The sequence below is a fragment of the Oryza glaberrima genome, chromosome 7 (genome assembly GCF_000147395.1).
Source record: "Oryza glaberrima chromosome 7, OglaRS2, whole genome shotgun sequence".
NCBI classification, from domain to species: Eukaryota; Viridiplantae; Streptophyta; class Magnoliopsida; order Poales; family Poaceae; genus Oryza; species Oryza glaberrima.
This window is the reverse complement of record NC_068332.1, coordinates 20,198,761-20,219,885: the sequence shown is the minus strand read 5'-3', so window position 1 is coordinate 20,219,885 and position 21,125 is coordinate 20,198,761. Positions and strand designations below refer to the sequence as shown.

The following is a 21,125-nucleotide window of genomic DNA, read 5'->3' as shown; positions in this document are numbered from 1 at the left end:
AATCCAAGAAACAAAAGCAGAGAGAGAAAATCTCAGAAGAGTTTTCTCTCTCCCATCCCGCGCAAGCTGCGAGCTTGTGTAAGTTGTGTGGATTGGTGATGTGGGGATTTGTGTTCTTGGTTGGCCTCATCAGGTTGGTCCGCGGGCGAACAGGAACAAAAGGTTGGAGCTAGAACACAAGCGAGGCGCCGAGGCAAACCTCATTGGCGAGTAGATGCTGACATGTGAATCCCACCATTTTTTTTTCTAACTAGGACGTCACGTCAGCTAAACCAGCTGTTGATACTGCCATGGGACTCTTCCTACACGGTTTTGTATAGTTTAAAGGTAAAAATTTTTGGTACTGGGAATAAAGGATGTAAACTCAATGTGAAGTTGAGGGATGGCATGTGGACCTATTCCCATACACGGTAATCCCGTTCCGGCCCAAGTTGTTGGTGAGTTCATCCGTATCAAGTCCCAGCCCAAGTTGGCCTCCCCTATCTCTTGTTCGATATGGTGGTTGCAAGGCTGCACGATCGCCGCGGGATCACTCGTCGTAGCTGAAACTGAGATTGCGCACAATGTTTGTTGCCGATAGGTTGGCCGGCATAATTCCTAATTCTCTACCGCATGCCTGCGACCACATTGGAACACGACATTGCACATACGGATTAATATTCCGGGTTGGGGGTTGGACAGTGGGAAAAAAGTCAAGATGTCAGACTGTATTGGTTGTGGGCTAACACCTCCCTAGTCTAGAGCTCTAGGCTCGATCCAAACTTTTTTAAAAAAAGTTGAATGCTCGAAACTCTGTTTGGATCAACCGGCTTGAGTCGAAGTGTGTCCTAGAACTGTTCAGAGATGAAGTGTGCCCCTAGATTGTTCGGAGATGGCCACACGTCCTCTATGTTATCACATACATGGGACCAAAGCCACCACCCAAGAACCAGGTCATGGCAGGTTGGGGACAAAGACTATGGACGCCCGAGGACTGCAAAGTGTGCCTTGATCCAAACAGATCGACCCAAATAGAACAAGGGGAATCATCTCTTCCTGTGACGCACCACATAGTTATGCTCGAGAAGTTCTTATTATCTTACCCTGTAGAAAGGGTTATATCACGGCCATTAACATTTCGAGTCGTGTAGACGATGATTATATGTTGATACTTGGTGGAGGAGTGAGTGCAGTGGACTGGTGAAGCATCCAATATTTTCCATGGACGCTTACTATTCAACCGTATAAAACAATTAATAAATCATCACTTACATAGATGAAATTTAATTAAGAAAACAAGTAGTAAAAAAAAAGAATCTTCCAATCCCTCTCTTCCAGAACGTGTGGATTATTCAGAGAACTGAACACACGTTCCAGCCAAATCCCGACAAAAAAATTCAGCCGATCCTGGTGTTGTCCCTGCCGAACACGAGCGTGGTGGCCCAGTTGACCGCCACGTAGAACCTGTTCCTCCAGCTCACCACCCTCGTCAGGTACGCCGACCGCCACATGAGCCAGCTGACGAACCCGGCCATGGACACCCCCCTGGCGTCCTTGTTCTCCCTCAGGTCCACCAGCGCCTTGTACCTCCCCACCGACGCCATGCTCCCGATGTGCTTGTACACGAACGGCTCCCCGAGCTCCGCGCTCCCCACCGCGCGCCCCGCCCTGCCGCCATCCTGCGCCGCGATCCTCGACATCACCCGCGCCAGGTACCTCCCCTCCCGCTCCGCCACCTGCGCCAGCGCCGGCAGCACGGCCCGCCCCGTCCCTTCCAGGAACCCGGCGCAGTCGCCCAGCGCGAACACGTCCTCCACCGACGGCACGCGGAGCCACTCGTCGACGCCGATCCTCCCGCCGGGGGACTTGGGGAGTGGCAGCGATCTCACGAACTCCGACGGCCCCACGCCCGTCGACCACACCAGGACGCCGTACGGCACGCGGCTCCCGTCGCTCAGCTCGATCTCCCTCGGCTTCACCTCCTTCACCACGCCGCGCACCAGGTTCACGCCGTACTGCAACGATTTAGTGTTAAAACCCAAAAAAAAAAAGTTAGTCGATATAGCGGAACGAAGAACGACTAATCTTTCCTATCGTCTCGGTCATGTAGTACCTTGGAGAGGTGGTCCGTGGCGTACTGGCGCAGCCCGACGTCGAAGGAGGAGAGGATCTCGTTGGCCTCGATGAGGGTGACCTTGACGTAGTCCTTGACGTGAGCGTACCTCTCCCGCACGTCGCGGGTGATGAAGTCGCTGAGCTCGCCGCTGAACTCCACCCCGGTCGGACCCCCGCCGACGACGACGCAGTGCAGGAGGCACTTCTTCTCTTCCTCCGACAAGCCTACACACCATCATTCACCAAAACGATCAAGAACTGATCGAGCAACCATCGCCATGGACGCCATGGACGAGGTGCAAATGCAAGGTGTTGTTGAAAGCGTACCTGGATTCTCGGAGAGCATGAGGTTGGTGAGCAGCTTGCGGCGGATCTCCTGCGCGTGGCTGACCTCGCGGAGGAAGATGGCGTTCTCGGCGACGCCCTTGATGCCGAAGGTGAGCGGCTCGGAGCCGCTGGCGATCACCAGCTTGTCGTACGACACCTTGAAGTTGTACGGGTTGGCGGGGAGCCCGTCGCCGTCCGCCGCCGTGCAGTGCACCTCGTGCCGCCCCGTGTCGATGCCGGTGCAGGAGGCGAGGAAGAAGTAGGAGCCCGGGCGGGTGGCGAGCGCCGACTGGATGCGGCTGACGGGCTCCACGACGGACCGGAACTCCAGCGTGCCGACGCACGTCGACGCCAGCAGCGGCGTGAACACCATGTGGTTCCGCGGCGAGATGCACACCACGTCGTAGGCGCGCGTGTCCACGTCCTTGAGGAACCTGCACGCCGCCCACCCCGTCCCGAGCACCACCACGCGCGGCTTCTCCCCCGGCCGCGTGGGCCCGAGGTCCGGCACCGCCGCCGCCGCCGCCTCGTCGGCGGCGTCCGAGCACTCCACCACCCTCGCCGCCGCCTCCGCCGCGGGGCGCAGCGCAGGTGACGTCGTGCTGATCCCCCTGCTCGGCTGGAGCCGCCCGGCAGCGCCGGCCGCGTACTTGTCAGCAAGCCCCGCCAACGCGAGGCTGTGGAACGACGACGACGCCGACGCCGACGAGGCGCGCTGGCCCAGCGCCGCCGCATTGCGCAGCGCGTACGCCGCCGGGGTGGCGGCCGCGTTGCCCTCGGCGAGAATCCTCGAGAGCGGCTGCGTGAGCTGCGAGCCCCTCGCAATCCTCGACCACGCCATCTGCTTCGCTTCGCCCCACACAAGAACTCGAAAAAAAAACAACTACAGAATTACCACGAGAACCTGCAGATCAATTCAAAGAGTTGTCAATTTGAATCTCACATAACTGATCTGATGGCAACAACAGCACGAGGAATATATATACACACACACAAAGAAAGCGACCCAAAAAAAACATGATACACGAACGAAACGAGACTTGGCTTCGCATTTTTCTTCCTTGGAAAATGGAGCCCAGTGAGAAAAGAGAAGTACTAGAAGCACATCGGTGTTGACCAATCTCCCTCCCCCAAGAATTTTGGAGCAAACGAACTCTCCAAATTTATCACGCCATACATAATAAAGTGTACAACAACGTTTCTTCTCCAAGAAAACTGGCTGAGAGATGGGAATCGGAACCTTCTCTCGGGCCGGCGTGTGCTGCACAAGATCGCGACCCAGCGAAACGGCCAGACTTCAACAGTACGGCACACACACACTACTCCACGGTTTGGTAGTTTTGATGATTCGTTGAATCCACCATGGATTCCTCCGGGGATATTCCGAGTGGACTCGTCATCGTCGTACGTAGGAAACAAGATTGCGGGAAGCGAACGGCGTGGAAAGAAAATAAAACCTGAGGATATTCGATCGCTCGTCGTCTCGCCCGCCCGCCGCAGGGGCTTCGTGCGTCATCCCCATTCGCCCTCGAATCGCATTGAAGAGAAACCCCAGCTTTCTTTTTTTGTGTGCGTGCGTAATCCACCCAGACTCGAGGAAAAGAAGGGGAAAAAATGACAAGAAATTACCGGCAGTGTCCAAGATTTCACCACGAGCGCGACGGCAGCTGCACCATCACGGCCCGTCGCTTTCACCGGAGGAGACCAAAAGCAGCAGCAGCAATACGAGGAAGAAGAAGAGAAGCCTTTCTCTCTCTTTTTCTTGATTAAAATTTATTTAACCGAAAAGATCTGTTTCTTTCTTTTTATAAGCGCGAGCCTTCCCCGTGCTTGCCGGAAGATCTCACGGCCGCGGCTTGTGCTGCAAGAAGAAGAAAACGCACGTCCCACGGCACGGGCTGGATGGGCCCCGCTTTAATTTCTTTCTTCCTGGGTAGGATTCATTTCGTCTACCTGTAGGACTTTCAAACACCACCTTAAGTATGAGACGCTGTTTGATCGGACGGTGGAGATTCGTTTGCTTCGCTCCCTCCGTCTTAAAAAAAAAAAATCAACCCTGACTACCATATATCCAGGAAGGGGATGACCCCTGCTAGGTTAAGTTTTTTTAGGTTGAGTTTTTTTTTTGGTTGAATGGCTCTTGAACTTGCTTGGATCTGGAGGGGGTAATTATTTCATTCAAGTCTGGACACTTGTGGCTCCATCGTGGTACGTGGAATAAGAAAAACAGGCAAATGAAAAATAATTTGTGAATAAAACTTATATATACGTGTTCATAACGATCTAAAAGGGAAGACTAAAAAAAACTTCGATGAAAAATCTTAAAATCAACTTCAAATTTAAAGTTGAAAATTTAAATTTTAGCGGATAAGATAAGGCTTTTGAAAAGGCAGCATTACACGGAGAAAATTTATCTTAGACTAAGGGTGTGTTTAGTTCTTTGGGTATAAAAACTTTGAAGTATATGAACACACATTTAAAGTATTAAATGTAGACTAATAACAAAACAAATTACAGAAGTATACTTTTTTACTGGAAGAGTCAAGCGAAAGCAATTAGTTTAGAAGGAAGAGGAAGACCTAGGGGGCTCTGTCTGTAAACTACGATGCGAAATTATTAAGCCTAATCAATCCGTCATTAGCAAATATTTACTATAGCATCACATTGTTAAATCATGGCGTAATTAGGCTCAAAAGATTCGTCTTGCAATTTACATGCAAACTGTTCAATTGATTTTTTCCCACATTTAATGCTCAATGCATGTGATTTTTTTTCCCACGTTTTTTGCCAAATTTTTTTGGGATCTCAACAAGGCCTAAAACTATGTAAGATTGTACTCTTAGGTTGCGTTCAAGAGGCCAGGTTCCCAACGTTGCCTCCCGAAAACAAAGCATGTGATTATGGTGAGATTAAGTATTAACCTGCAAACTTGAAAAATAAATTAATATGATTTTTCAAAAAAACTTTCATATAGAAAACTTTTATAAAAAATACATCGTTTAGCAGTTTGAAAAGTGTGTACGTGAAAAACGAGGGAAGTGAGTTGGGTGGAGGGGAAAAGAACACAACCTTAATAGGTAATGGAGAAAATTAGGGACTGTTTAGATTGTAGCCAAAATAAACCTTACCAAGTTTTGGCAATGCCAAAATATTGGCAAGATTGCTAAAATTTTAGCATGATTTCTTATGTATTAACTAAATTTGATAACAAACTAAACGCAGATATTTTTTTAGCAACTCGACAAAAAAATGGTATGATTGAAAATAGCATCAAAGTGAACAAACCCTTGGACTAAACTACGGACACCATGGGGATTCTAATCTGTTGATTATCTATATCTGAATGACATGTAAAAAAACATTTCTTCAATGGATGAAAACAATTTCACATATTGGTTATTAAGTAAAATACACCAGCGGTCCTTAAACTTGTCAGAATGTTTCAGTTAGGTCTACAAATTTGCAAAGTGCACATTGAGGTTCCTAAATTTGGTTTATTGTATCATCCCGATCCAAAGCCGCGTTTGACTATGGTCTTGCCTACGTGGCACGCCACATGGACAATGACATGGAATTTTTATTATTTTTTTCTCCCTTCTTCCTTCTTTTTTCTCTTTCTTCCTTCTTTTTTCTCGTTGGTGGTGAGAGGCGGCACGAGGGGAGGGGTTGTTGCAGTGGTGAAAAAAGAAGGAAGAAGGGAGAAAAAAATAAAAAAAATCCATGTTATCGTTCACGTGGCGTGCCACGTAAGCAAGACCAGGGTCAAACGCGGCTTTGGACCAGAATGATACAATAAACCAAGTTTAGAGAACTCGATGTGCGCTTTACAAGTTTATAGACCTAAGTAAAACCTCCCGACAAGTTTAAAGACCGCTGGTGCATTTTACTCTTGGTTATTCATTCAACGCTTCTAGAAGTACGATATTTTCCGTATTGGTTATTTGTTCCACCTTCTAGAAAGTACAATATATCTCTAAAAACTCCTTGCATCAGTATCCGTATGAGTTTTTTTTCTCTCTCAATCATCCAGTTCAATTAGCCCTTAATCAAAGCAGGGTCTTGTGAGCTAATCACACCTTAATCGACATTGAGCAATTGTTCAACGGTGCCACAAAAAAATTCAGTGACAGAAGAACCAAACCTTAGGTTGGTTGGTCGGTCAGTCAGTCAGTCACTGCAGCGGCTTGAAGACCTGAGAGTGCGGCGAGACGACGGCCTCCTGCACCATCCTCCTGGGGTCGCCGGGGTCGCGCACCCACTTCACCTCGCTCATGTTGGGCGTCTCGACGAACAGCATCGTGAACTCGCCCACCTTCTCGGCGCGGCCGCGCCGCCCGGCCCGCAGCACGAGGCTGTTGCTCCTGTGGTAGGAGAAGATGCCGCCGGTCAGCCGCACGATGTCGCCCGGCTCGAACGCGTCGCGCTCGGCGCCCCACAGGAGGAAGTGCGCCGCCGCCGTCTCGTCGGCCACGAGCGCCAGGCACGTCTCCTCCCTCGCGGCGGCGGCGGCGGCGGCGCCGCCCTGGCCGCCTTGTCGAGCACGATGAACGTCGTGTTCACGTTGTTGGTGGTCGCCGGGACGAGGTCCTTGAGCTTCACTGTGCTGGCGCTGCTGATGCCACTGACACCGGGCGCGTCGGGCTGCAGTCAATCCATTCTAATTGTTAGTCAAAGTTACACTGTAAAACATCAAGAATTGGCCGCTTGCACAGTCGATATCTATATCGGTAGAGTGATGTGTTGTTGCTGAAGCTTGTGTAGGCGTACGCCGAAGCAGCAGATCATTGGCTCTACTGAGCATTCCATCGAACATCTTGAGGTCGTCCCAAGATCGACACAACTTCTCAACGCCTCGACACAACAACAACAACAAAATCAAATCCCAGATGTGAGGTACTTGGGAGGAAACTGCGGGGTTACCCCTTTGTGTGCCATGGGTGATGCTCGGTAGCCGGGAGAGCGCCGCCGAAGTGATGTACTCCGCCCGGCGGCGGCGCCGCACCTAACTGCACACACCCACACCTCTCCCTCTTCCTGTACGCGTTGTTGCCAACGGCTTGTTTGATGGGCCGGTTGACGGGCCCCCGGCCCCGCTCCACCGACGCTTTCTGAGGCCGGGTCGCCGAGAGGTGGGCCGGCGGCGGGCGAGTGGAGATGAGCAGAGGCGGAGATGGGGGATCGGTTGCGACTTGCGAGCTGGCTAGGCCGAGGCGATACGGCGTCGTGGTCACGAGCTGAGCTCGCGCCTTCGCGCATGGGTGCGACACGGAACAGGCAAGAAGGGAACGTACACCTTAAGATAGTTTCATACTCTGTGCTGATAGAAAATAACGAACACCTTAAAGGCAAGGTAACCCGCACACAACTATACTCTATGCTCATCCAAAGGTGGCTTTCGTAAAAAAAAAAGAGATCATATGTGTACCCTTATGTGCATACCCTCTAAAATATGCTCCCCTACCACACTGCATAGTAAGCCAAAGCACCTGCTAATATGTTTGAACTCACAACAATCTATTTATCATTAATAATCTACCTATTTAATATCGAAGAAACAAGAATACTTAAATATTGTGTGCAAAGATAAATCAATAGATTATTAGTACTTGTTTGGTGATTAAATATTGCAACACACAGCACAGCAGTGGAAGGCAGCCAACCTCTAGTTGCTCTGGTAATAAGGAGCTATCGTCTCGAGAGATTATAACCCACTCCCCTCTGGTGGGCATTCTATCGAACACCTTAAGGTCGTCCCAATCCTGACACAAGTTCTCTAAGAGTTTTTACATTCATGCGAAAAGACAGTAGTAGGCTTACCTCTTTATGCGCCATGGGTGAAGCTCGACAGACAGGGAAACACCGCCCAGGTGATGCTCCGACCAACAACGGCGACGACGCAGACCTCCGAGAGACCACCAGACGTTGGATTGGGAAGAAGCTAAAGCCAATGGGCGTGTCTGGCCCGAGGGTGGTGAGCTGGAGGAACAGGTTCTACGTGGCGGTCAACTGGGCCACCACGCTCGTGTGCGGCAGGGACAACATCAGGATCGGCTGATTGATGATGGTTTTTGGTCGGGATTTGGCTGGACGTGTGTTCAGTTCTCTGAATAATCCACACATTCTGGAAGAGAGGGATTGGAAGATTCTCTCTCTTACTACTTGTTTTTCTGAACTAAATTTCATCTATGTAAGTGATGATTTATTAATGGATTAATTAGATCTATGTCATTAAAATTTTATTGGTTTTGAAATATACCGTTACTTTTTGCGTATTTCAAACGATGCCACTGCTACTTGTTTGTAATTTCAGTGGTGCCACTAAGATACGTATTTTATATGTATTGGACGAAAATACCATCATCTCCTTCTCTCTCTTCCCGTTGCTTCTTTACATGGACATGGTCATACGAGAAGTAGGTGTCAAAGTACAGGCCCATCTTTTTCTCCCCCAATTCGTAACTTCAATTTTACGATGATGAACAGATAAGAGATTATCTCTGCGGGCTCATCAATCAATTCATGGCGGGTGAGGCGATCTCTACGGCTCCCGTTATTACATGCGTGTCCCCTAGCAGCGGTGCGGGCAGACACGCGCCCGTGCGCCCGTTATTACACTAAAAACTACTATGTAAGGTTGTACTCTATGAGTAGTAGGTAATGGAGAAAATTATCTTAGACTAGACTACGGACACCATGGGGATACTTTTCTGATGATTATCTGACTGACATGTAAATAACATTTCTTCAATGATGAAAACAATTTTCCATACTGGTTATTCATTCCACGCTTCTAGAAGTACGATATTTTTCGTATTGGTTAATGGTTATTCGTTCCACGCTTCTAGAAAGTACAATAACTCTAAAAACTCCCTGCATCAGTATCCGTATCGGGCAGTTTGATTGGAGGGAGTTGTTGATGGGAAATGGGAGTTTATTATTTCTGAGAGTATAAGTCTGTAGTTTGGTTGGAATACTTGAAAATTCGAGGGTTTTTGGAGAATTAAGGGTCCAATTCCCACCAATCTCTTACCTAGGGAGGTCTGTAAATTCGTGAGATTTGGAGGAAATTCGATGTGAAACCAAACAAAGGATGGAGACTATGCCAAACATGCCCTATGAGTTTTTTTTTTCTCTCTCTCAATCATCCAGTTTAATTTGCCCTTAATCAAAGCAGGGTTTTATGAGCTAATCACACCTTAATCGACATTGAGCAATTGTTCACCGGAGCCACAAAATTCAGTGACAGAAGAACCAGGCCTTAGGTTGGTTGGTCAGTCAGGCAGTCACTGCAGCGGCTTGAAGACCTGAGAGTGCGGCGAGACGACGGCCTCCTGCACCATCCTCCTGGGGTCGCCGGGGTCGCGCACCCACTTCACCTCGCTCATGTTGGGCGTCTCGACGAACAGCATCGTGAACTCGCCCACCTTCTCGGCGCGGCCGCGCCGCCCGGCCCGCAGCACGAGGCTGTTGCTCCTGTGGTAGGAGAAGATGCCGCCGGTCAGCCGCACGATGTCGCCCGGCTCGAACGCGTCGCGCTCGGCGCCCCACAGGAGGAAGTGCGCCGCCGCCGTCTCGTCGGCCACGAGCGCCAGGCACGTCTCCTCCCTCGCGTCGGCGCGGCCGTGCGGCGGCGGCGGCGCCCTGGCCGCCTTGTCGAGCACGATGAACGTCGTGTTCACGTTGTTGGTGGCCGCCGGGACGAGGTCTTTGAGCTTCACCGTGCTGCCGCTGTTGATGCCACCGACAACAGGCGCGTCGGGCTGCAATCAATCGGTTCTGGTCGTTAGTCACCGTAGAATAAGCGCATCATGGAGTGGCCGCGTGCAATGCTAAAACCTATATTGGTAGAGTGGTGGAATTCGTGTGTTTGGTGTTCGTGGTGAAGCTTGTGTTGGCGCATAGGACGAAGCAGCGGCATGTTGAGTCTTCTGGGCATTCTATCGAACACCTTGAGGTCGTCCCAATACTGACACAAGTTCTCAATTAATTTTTAGATACATGGAAACAGTAGGCTTACCCCTTTATGCGCCATGGGTGACGCGATTCGTCGACCAGCAACGGCGACGACGCAGACCTCCCAAGTCCCGAACCCCTACGAAGAGAGACCACCAGGCGTTGGATTGAACCGTCGAAGAAGACGAGAAGATCTGCAGGATTGGGGAGAAGCTAACTAGCTAAGCCAGTGGGCTTGCCTGGGCCGTGGGTCAATGGAATTGATGGGAGCAGGTCGGTGTCTACTCGTGCCATGCGCGCGCAGATCCCTTGATCGGCTTTCCTAGCCTGATAAGCATGAGCTAGCCCATTGCAGCTAAAGCCCAATAAACATTTTAGCTAAAATGAGGTAATCTTGCCCACGGTAGCAACATTTTAGCTGCAGTGCCAAACAGCTCACCTTACTAAGCGAGGCTAGTATGTTTATTGCCGAGGATCCAAACGCAGCCTAGTGTGTAATCTCAACTTCTACGAGGTGAAGTGCCCATGATCACGAATTCATGACTCGAGAATTGTACACACCTCTTACTCAAAATCCTTGGCCTAATCTTAATTTTGGCATAATTTTGCTTTTCTTTTTTCACATAGTGCCCTAATCTATTGTGGAGCTATGATCGACGTCGATATGAACGGTAGACAACATCGTATTCGCGCCGACCCTCGAGGGAAAGAACACCGGCGAGTTGCCAAGCATCACACAGTGAAGATGTTTCCTCGTAGGTGTCCGGTAATACGATACGAGGGCACCATAACGGCGAATGCGTATGTTTCGACGGGGTACGGAGAAGAAATCTCCGAACCCCTAAGATGCGCCTGGGCCATGAACCAATTGGGCCGTTTAGTCGAAACTGGACCAATCACCGGCCCACCCTAGTTGTCCCTCTCCATAAACCAGAAGTTGCCGCCGCCCGCCGCCGACGGCGATCGACGCGACACACGGGTGGAGAGGAATATACGAGTACGGTGGCGGCCGGCGGCTTCAGGAATCGACCGGTCGCCGGCGTTGGGGGATCAGCGCCGTGATTCCTTGCCGTCGCTGCTGCCGCTTAAACTGCTTTATTCTCAGAAATGTTTTAAATGTACTCTGATCTGCTCTGTTGATGGTATAAATTTGAACTTTTAAACCTCGATGTCATGGAACCTACTTTTCCTGTAGTATTCGAGACTTTGTACAATGCCCCGATCGATGGCAGGATTGGCAACTTGTCGTTGTCAGCAAATACTACATGGGCCAAAAAACTTAATGTACCCGTGTTTACGTGTCAGACCGACCCATCTTCTACTAATTCCCTGTAGTCGAAGGAAGGAAAGGATATGAGGATGAGTAGGCAGCAAATCCATCATTTGTCGCTTAAGAGCAGGTACAATAGTAGGCTATAAGTCAGCTGCAAATATATTTTAAGAAGATAAATAAGAGAGCAACGGGCTACAGATTTATACCTAGCTGTAGCACGGACTTTAAGACGCAGTGTGTATGACAGGTGGAACCAGATATTAATAGTGTAGTATGTAACTATTGTATGGACGAGCTATTAGACTGGTTATAGTTGAATTGGAGCTAGTAGTTGGTTATACTATTAAACTTGCTCTAATTGCGCTGCCTGCGTGTGGTCCTAATTAACTGACTGATCTACAACGACAAGACAATCAGTGCGAGCGTGACAAACGGAGCAATGCAGCCAAACGGAGTAATGCAGCCGAGTTAAGGAAGCACCGATTTTGGAGGCAGTCATGGCTCAAGGCGATTCCAACTTTTTTTTCTTTAGACTTTCAATTTTTTAATCACATCGAACTTTTCTACACATAAACTTCTAATTTTTCCGTCATATCGTTCCAATTTCTTTAAACTTCTATTTTTAGTAGCGTGTAACTAAACACAGCCCAAGTTATACTGCCAGCAGCATGGGCAACAACATCCAGCATAGCTCCCCTCTTTAATTTCTTGGGAAATATGCTAGGTATAGTAAAAGAATCAAGATGATAATTAAAGACTATTTGAGCATGTATATTGCAGTAGCAACTAGCAAAGCAATAAATATCGATATGTTCATGACTTGTATCACTTGCCCTACATGGCTACATTAATCACTTTATTGATTGACATACATTGGGTAGCATTTGCACTCCATGTAGTGGAGCAAGGATTGGCTTGGCATACATGAGGTTGGAAACTTTGAAGATAAGATTGAATGGTACGAATGAGTAGTCCTTAATAATGTAAACAATGAAGAATTTCTATACTATATGTATATGTAGTGGTGGTTTTTCTACCAGACCATCCCTACTAGTATTATATAATACTCCCTCCAGTTTCATTTTAATTGACGCTTTGGACAATGACACGTTCTACAAGATATATCTTTGACCTTATTTTTCTATTATAATATATACAATAAATAAATGCATGTTTACTTTTATTATAGTGTTTTGAAAGACAAATCTATATATGTTTTTCTAGTTTCTTTAAACTAAATATTTTTAATGTTATTGATGGTCAAAGTTATAAAAGTTTAACCTCAATCTTATCCAAAACGTCAATTAATATAGAACCAGAGGGAGTATTATATTACACCACTGACTACTTCCTCTATCCCAAAATATAAAAACATTCTTATATTTTGGGACGGAGGGAGTAGGCAAATAGATTCCATTAATCAACCCACACCCTTCAACGGTCATCTCCTGGCTGTTTCACTGTTGATTCTTCTTAAATTATAGAATCACCTATTTATTCAATAAGGAAAATCATAAAAAAACTATTTAACTTAAATATATGTTTAATCGAATTAATACTAAAACTCATTGTTTTTTTTTCTCTTGGCTCTTGGCTAGTAGGATGAAAAAAGGACGATGGTGGGTGTGCTAATCATTCATTTGCTTCATCCTATTTGCGGTATTGCGGTAGCTGACCTGTACGTAACATAACATCACAAATGTGACAGCCATGATTTACTACCGAAAATTAACACACTCTTATAAGAAAGCTAATGACATCACACGTTTCACATCTTAAATCGCCGCAACAACTCTTACAGCTACTTTTGGTGCCATAACATTTCAGACAAGTTTAATAATCAATACCCTATGGTAGTTATGTCTCGTCATGCCTTCTAAGCAGCTAAAATAAATAAATGAAGTGAAGACCAAAATTACAGAGAGCAGTTGTGACTTGTGAGCAAATATATAGAACCCAATAAAAGTTATATCCATTTATTTATATATTTTATTTAATATATAAAATTCATTATTGCTTGTTAAATATTATGGATCCTTTTCTAGTTATTGAAAATTAATTAATTATTCTCTAGTTTTTTTGGCCGGGTTGGCCGAAGAAACGGACAACCGATTGTATTAAGATTTGAAGAAGATATACTTATAGTTATGTACTGTATACATAAGCACCAGTATATTTTTCACGCAACAGAAGGCAGTCAAAACCTGGAAGAACATCTAGAGATGCCAGAACCACCTTTACTAAAGACAACGACTAGTCACCTGGTTCTTTGAACTCTCTAGCTTCTCTCCATACCATAATTCTTCTCTAGCTAATACCCAAAGGTTTGGATAAGCTTAATTAAGAACGCTGTTTTAAATTTGGGATTATACAATAGTTGAATGTTGTAGTAAAAACAAAAGTGTATGAAAATGAAATTAAAGAAGCGGTGAGGAGGAAAATGCCATCTCATACCGAAGAAGCTCCTCTAACATACAGTTCTCCGACATGTGTCGCTAACCTATGAGCCTACGAGCTGTGAGGCTCACATGTCAATCATTTAAAGTTAAAGTATATGTTTCTGTCCCATGCTATTGGGATGCAAAATGTGATGGAAATGATATTTTCTTAGCATTTTTTTGGTTCAAAAAGATGTTTTTTATATAAGATCATTAGCATTGGTGTTTTTATTTTTTAATGTTCGATTCCACCAGCAGTACACTAAACAGTAAGAACAGAGACAGACTACGTACATTCCTCCATTACTAAAAAAGTAAGTAGTAAGAAAACGTATAATTTTGACTTTCATTATGATTCCATAGGTAATTTTATCGTTTTCGGGAGGTACCATATTTGTATGTCATGTAAAACTTGATATTTATAAATACTCTATTAGAGACCGTATAAGAATGATCTTATTCCATCATCTATGTGAATTACATTTTTCAAAGGGTACTTCATTTACGGCAACCCAACTAATCGACCGCTTGAGGGGCAAGACCGTAAGAGTAGTGTGTTCATATGGACCTATCATTGCGTAGAAGTGGTCACCAAGTTTAATGTGAGCCCTGGCCCCTGGGATCAAATCAAACTTGATGAACATGCTGAGTATTGGAGTGATGATCCCATCCAACATCAAAGGAGGTGGTCCTCCTCCCCAAGCTCCAGGGTGATCCCTGGCTGAAACAAGAGAAACCTGTAAGAATTGGTAAAAGAACCGTTGCCTGGCGCCTTCTCTTTTTCAAAAAGAATAAAAAAAAGGAGACCGATTGGCGCCTTTTCTGATGGAGATTGCCTTTGTCATACTCTGAAACGATCTGCAATTACAAATGGTACTATACAGTTAGACAGTTAGTTAGTGACCCATCATTTACTTCGAAAGAGAAGTTAGTGATCGGTCAAATGAATATATTGCTCGATCGACTGCTCGCTTGCTTAGCAGGGAAGGCTCTCTCTACCCATATTTTGCTTGCTTCACGAGGCGCTTTCGTGTGAAATCCAAATGGAATTGGCGAAGGCACAACTAATAAATTGGTTGACGGATACTTGCGATCCATCTGCTAGCTCCTGCTATCTATCCATTAACCAACTGGCTATCATCCTTCCTCCTTCGCAGCCTAGCTCGCACCCAGACTCTTACCTCCCAGTGGGCAGTCAGCGTCGTGCGATCTACTCCTATCTCACACCGACGTGTTAACTGTCCCTGTTTTTAATTTCTGGACGATGTTTATAGCTGCCACTCAGTCGCTCTAGTGCTGTTTCTGGAAAAGAAAAAGACACTGACGGCTCATTTAAAATGTACTACTAGGGATTTTATTACGACAGTTTAGCAGGAATCGGTTCAAAACTCATAAAATTCTCACCAGATTCCTCCATTCTAAAGGAAGCCTAAATGTGCTAGTATAAAACTGATGAGAAACATCGTAACCTACTTCTCCACATCACATATATACAAACATGCTGATCAAAGATTCAGACAGAAATTTTCTAAAAAAAAAAGAAGATTCAGACAGTTTATTTCTGGCTGATCGAAGATCCAGAATTGCCAGTCAGTTTTTTTAGGTGGCGGAGTGGCGGTGTTCAATTCTGATCCATCTCGTACTAAACATTAAGTCAAAAGAAAAAAAAAATTAACAAACAACAACTGTAATTGTATTACTCCGGACAAGTGGAGTCCGGGAGTCAAGAGTGGCATACAACGCGCCATGCCCATGCATCATGGTCCAGCCGTCCAGCCATCAAGCCGACATGCCATTAATACCTCCACCCCCTTCTCTCCTCTCCTACCCGCTACCCCACTACCACCGCCATCAATGCGATCCATATGCTCTCCTCCTTAAAACCCCCCTGCGCCATCCTCCACCACCACCTCCGCCGCCGCCGCCGCCGCCATCAGAGACCACCACGCCACACATCGTGTTATTTGAGATTCCGGCGAGCCGGCCGGCCGGAGACGAGGAGGATGGTGTTCTTCTGCTTCTTGGTGGACCAGAGGAGGAAGGTTCGGAGCAGCAAGCCGGCGGCGGGGATCTGCTCGCGGTGCGGCGGGTGCGCGAGCGTGGCGGACATGGAGACGGCGACGCGCTTCTGCTACCTGCTCACCGTGCACAGGGCCACGTGGCGCGCCATCATCTGCACCTTCTGCGGCGCCATGCTCAAGTCCTACCGCCACTACAGGCTCTACACCAGCTAGCTCTACGCTACCTACGATCGCCGGCCGCCGACGGTGATGGCCGGAGAGAGAGAGAGGAGGAGGCGACCTACTTGCTGCGTACGTCTCTGTGCTCTCTGCGAGGTGTGCTTGTTGCGTTGGGCCTTGGCTACTAGTACTACTATTGGAGGAGTATTAATTAATTGGCTTTGTTGATTTCTTGCAAAATGCTAAGCTTTGCATGCAGCTTGTAATCCCTGTGCATGTAGTATGTTGTACATATGCTGGAGATGAAGAGAGGAAGTTGATTAAATTTTTGTTACCGCTTTCATTAGCAGAGCCTATGTGTGATCGATCTTTTAATTATTTCTTCTAATAGAATTATAGAAAAGATCAGGGAGGTTATGATATTTGAAGGGGCATCACTCATCAGTACTACTACTTTTGCTCGCATGACTGCTCATACATTTTTCTTGTCTCGCCTTGATCCATCATATCATGGCTTGAACGTGATTAGTCACACCATTGAGAGCGGCTGGCCATGAGATATTTCGAAATAAATAAAGACCCATTTTTCTCTACATTTGGCTTAAAGCACACAGCATTTAAATTCTGTACCCGACCACCCGTTGGTAGCATTAACTGTGCCATGCGAGAGGATAGTTTGATGTGGACCTTCATTACCAGAAAACCTTGGTTTAATTTCGTTGGCCCACTGCACACAAACATGCAGCGACCACTCCTCGACTCCAGCTGGTTTTTCTGTTTTTTTATTTAATTTTTGAAGGACTCACTAAAATTTCAGTGAAAAATGAGAAAAATTACAGGTAATAAAATTAAATAGAAGGAAATGAGAAATGAGCAAAACGAGCAACTGAGTTCATCCTGCTCCAGCTAAGCCTGTTAAATGGTCCTTGCAGTTTACAGCTAGCAGTCATCATATTTCGCACTTAATAAGTTGTGATGGAAAAATGTCAACAAACGGATATGCGGTGGGATAAACCGGAAATTAAATTACTGATGTGAGTTGAGAGACGGTTGAAGTGTAGATAGACGTGTAGTTCATTTTCTCTGTACGTATATATATCAATAGGTGACTATGGTGTACCTGCGCACTTGGCCTGTATTCAATTCCGTTTCTTCAATGAAAACAGTTCAGACAGAGTCCTCTACCTCCACGAAAGTCACCGTCCTCGCTTGACGTGTAGTAGTACATTGTTGCCTTGTTGGCTTATACCGTTTCGCCGGAGATATGAGGTCGATGGGCCTCCCAAGCCGAAATGCCGCCCTCCTTTGCTAACTAGGAGTATCTCTGTTTGATGAGTTTTTAACCGCTATAGCTTTTATTTAAATCTTTAGCTCCCTTAAACAATATAAATTTTTAAGTTATATTTTAAGATAATATAAATTTTTAAGTTAGATTTAAGAAGTTGTAGTTATAGAATATAGAAAATAAATAAAGATAAAAATTTGGAAACCTAGCCTTTCTAGTTTTTCAACTTTTCCAGATTCTCAAAAGTTAGTCCATCCGTCCCATAATATAATAATCTATAATCGGATGGAACATTTTATAGTATAACGAATCTAAATACCATCCTGTCCAGATTTGTTCTAATATGAAATGTCTTATCCAGTTTTGGATTACTATGTTATAAGACGGAGGGAATAGCTATCAACCAGCTACTTCTCAGCTTCTAATGCGATGGGGGTTAAGGGTGGGAGGAGGGTAACGGTGTGTTTGGTTAGAGTGATATCACTAAATGGGATATGACGATCCAGTTTTTAAATATGTTTGGTTGATGGGTAAGAATGGATTGGGTGGTCTAAAGAGAAAATGTTTCACGAAGATACTAGATGAGTGGGTTAAATTGACCGGATGAGGATATCCACATTTGGTAATCTTAATCATTAGTAAATGATTAATATCTCATCCGGTTATAGATTTCTTATATTTTGTAGCGTATGGAGTAATTGACTTGTCAAAATTAGTGTTGTTTATATAATTAGTCCATTTTATTGTTAATTAGTATAGATATGACTATATTGATGATAATTAACATATTTATCATTGATTAATATGTTATTGATTTTACTCTATCCGTTCCTATCCGGATGGTCATATATCCATAAAACAAACAGAACCACCATATTCCTACAAATATAAATGGCTATACCTGTGAAAGGGTCTGTAGCCTAGTGGTTACAAGAGCCTCAGTAGTACATGAGGTCCTGGGTTCGACTCCCCATGGGAGCGAATTTTTCAGGATTTAACGGCGTTGTGCTTTCAGTGGTAGGTGACGTATCCGTCGACAGCGAAGCGCCTGTGCTTTTAATCTCTCCGGGATTTGCTCATAGGGGTAGGGATGGCTATATACCCTACCACGAATCAAACACACCCTTAAGCCGCATCACGTGGTTGACGTCTTGGTTTCTAGTAAAATTTTCTCGTCTAGACTGGGCCGAGTACCGTGTGAGATGGGCCAACCAACCGCAACCAGCCAGCTATTCCGGCATAGGGTGGCCTGCCACGACACGAACGATCTCACGCACGAGCCGTTGCAGCGCCGCGTGCGACGACCCGCCCTCCTCCACGGCCTTCCTGCACGCCGCGCTCACCTCCGCGGCCTTCTCCCTCGCCTCCGACGACCCGCCGCCCTGCGGCGCCATCAGCCTCCTCACCGCGCGCTCCACCTCCGCCGCCTCCACGAGCGATCTCGCCGCGTCGCCGTCCTTCGCCGTCGTCCTCCTCAGCTCGACCGCGACGCCCATGGAGGCCACGGCCTCGAACGCGTTGAGGTGCTGCTCGCCGTAGAGCGGCCATGTCGCCATCGGCACGCCGAACCACAGGCTCTCCAGCACCGAGTTCCAGCCGCAGTGCGTCACGAACCCGCCCACGGCGGCGTGTCCCAGGATGTCCTTCTGCGGCGCCCACCTCGACCACACCATCCCTCTCCCGGCGGTCGCCTCCAGGAACCCCTCCGGGAGCAGCTCGCCCGGGTCCGCGTCCGTCGGGTACCGCACGCCGCCGGCGGGCGCGCCGCGCAGGACCCACAGGAAGCGGTGGCCGCTGCACTCCAGGCCCGCGGCGAGCTCCCTCACCTGCGCCGCGTCGAGGAAGCCGATGCTCCCGAAGCAGAGGAACACCACCGACGCCGCCGGCTGCGCGTCGAGCCACCGCACGCACTCGTGCGGCTGCTCGGGCGGCGGCGTGGCGTCGAACCAGATCACCGGCCCGATCGCGTGGATCGCCGGAGCGGGGCGGCGGCCGTCCGCGATCGCGGCGAGGACCGCGCCCTCGAGCTCAACGGAGGAGTTCACGATGATGCCCTTCGCCTCCGTGAAGCGGCGGCCGTGGTACTCGAACCAGTCGTAGTTCTTCACCGTCTTGCTCACGAGGCACACCGGCATGTACGACGGCGGCACCGGCGGCAGCCCGGGCACGTCCACGGTTCCCTCCATGCCGTCGAACCCGACGGTCAGGTCGTCCCGGAGCTCCGGCAGCCGCAGCATGAGCGCGAGGAACGCGGCGGTGGAGGCGAAGTACACGTACGCCGGGATCGAGAGCTCGTGCGCCGCGTCGAGCAGGGGCGTGAAGAAGAGGTCCACGACGACCGCGGCCACGGGGGACGCCAAGCCGGCGATGGCCGCCTTGACGTGGTGCGCGTGGCGCTCGACGTACCGGGACATGAACTCCTCGGTCGCCTCGCAGCCGGTGGGGTGCTCGACGGCGGGGAGCCGCCGGAAGGTGACGTCGAGCCCGGAAGCCGCCTCCCGGCGCACGTGGGCCTCGACCACCGACGCCTCTATCTCCGTCGGCGCCTGCATGACGAGCACGGTGAGGGAGACGGCGCCCCCGCTGGCGACGAGCAGCCGCTTGCCGGCTTCCAGCGCGGACATGAAGTGGCCGGATCCCCAGGCCGGGAGGAGGACGATGGTTGGGCCAGCCATTGATGCAGACAGAGTAGGATTTGCTACTGAATTTTGTCAATTGACAGTGACGAGCTCCTGCTTGCTTGCACTGACTCTCGGAGTCTCTGCGTATAAAAGAACGGGCAATTGCAAATTTGCCACTACTTTGAATTGTTATTAGAAGACTGCCACTAGAAAATTATAAAAATACTACTAAAACTATCATTCGAGTGGCATCCTTACAATATTGAAAAAATCGATAACAAATTTGCAAATGCCTCTTATAATAACGGTGACGATGTCTTAGATCGATACTGTTGGATTTTTTTTTTAGAAAATCCTGGTGCGTGTCAAACCAGTATTTTCGGTATTTCTCTTTCTTTATTTCGTTTTTTCTCTTTTAGATAAGGTTTGTTAGGTTTGTTAGAATCGCATGAAGAGCCAGAGCCTCCCTGCGTGGTGTGTGAACCGAGCGCGTGGGATGGCACACGCTGCGAACCGATCGTGGCGCACAAAGGGTTTTGTTTGGGGAGTCTATGGTAGCTCCAGTTTCTCCTAAAATTTCCAAACAATTTAGCTTTTCGTCTAAATCCTGATAAATTGTAGTTATAGAATTCAAAAACTAACTAGAAGCCATAATCTAAGAAACGAAACTTCTCCATATTCTTATAAAATATCTGCCAATCAGTAGTTTCTTAAAATCTTAAGCTCTCCAAACAAATCCAAAGTTGGAGTCGTGGTTAAAGCCCCCGCTAACGTATCCTTTACATTTGCAATCAACACTATCAGAAATGCTGCCACTTGACAGCACCAAACACCTTGTGTTCGTTCCACTGGTCATATTCTGGCATAGTGTTCGACAGAGAGGGGGAGAGAGAGAGAGACAACTAGGCACGCCCGAGGGCTACTTCTGGTCATCTTGTGATGTTTTTTTTTCTT

General features: G+C 47.6%; 5 protein-coding genes across 5 annotated transcripts; 1 reads left to right on the top strand and 4 right to left on the bottom strand.

Moving 5' to 3' along the window:
- Positions 1–1,065: 1,065 nt before the first annotated feature.
- On the bottom strand, positions 1,066–4,175 carry LOC127778877 (internal alternative NAD(P)H-ubiquinone oxidoreductase A1, mitochondrial-like). Its single transcript, XM_052305520.1, has 4 exons — positions 4,051–4,175; positions 2,422–3,325; positions 2,093–2,319; positions 1,066–1,994 (listed from the first exon to the last, which is right to left on the bottom strand). Exons 2-4 carry the CDS (start codon positions 3,260–3,262, stop codon positions 1,377–1,379), a joined length of 1,686 nt encoding a protein of 561 aa, XP_052161480.1. The 5' UTR covers positions 3,263–3,325; positions 4,051–4,175; the 3' UTR covers positions 1,066–1,376.
- Positions 4,176–6,125: 1,950 nt separating this feature from the next.
- On the bottom strand, positions 6,126–8,253 carry LOC127780293 (uncharacterized). Its single transcript, XM_052307206.1, is given in 3 exon segments — positions 6,126–6,949; positions 6,952–7,062; positions 8,239–8,253. Coding segments are annotated over 3 exon segments (483 nt in total). The 3' UTR covers positions 6,126–6,592.
- Positions 8,254–9,329: 1,076 nt separating this feature from the next.
- Positions 9,330–10,612, bottom strand: LOC127780379 (uncharacterized). The gene is made up of 2 exons (XM_052307280.1): positions 10,439–10,612; positions 9,330–10,181 (listed from the first exon to the last, which is right to left on the bottom strand). Exons 1-2 carry the CDS (start codon positions 10,451–10,453, stop codon positions 9,705–9,707), a joined length of 492 nt encoding a protein of 163 aa, XP_052163240.1. The 5' UTR covers positions 10,454–10,612; the 3' UTR covers positions 9,330–9,704.
- A 5,253-nt stretch (positions 10,613–15,865) lies between these two features.
- On the top strand, positions 15,866–16,608 carry LOC127780834 (uncharacterized). The gene has a single exon (XM_052307806.1). The coding sequence runs from the start codon at positions 15,951–15,953 to the stop codon at positions 16,317–16,319; it is 369 nt and encodes a 122-aa protein (XP_052163766.1). The 5' UTR covers positions 15,866–15,950; the 3' UTR covers positions 16,320–16,608.
- A 1,716-nt stretch (positions 16,609–18,324) lies between these two features.
- LOC127780833 (anthocyanidin 3-O-glucosyltransferase 2-like) lies at positions 18,325–20,314 on the bottom strand. The gene has a single exon (XM_052307805.1). The coding sequence runs from the start codon at positions 20,223–20,225 to the stop codon at positions 18,780–18,782; it is 1,446 nt and encodes a 481-aa protein (XP_052163765.1). The 5' UTR covers positions 20,226–20,314; the 3' UTR covers positions 18,325–18,779.
- Positions 20,315–21,125: the final 811 nt, after the last annotated feature.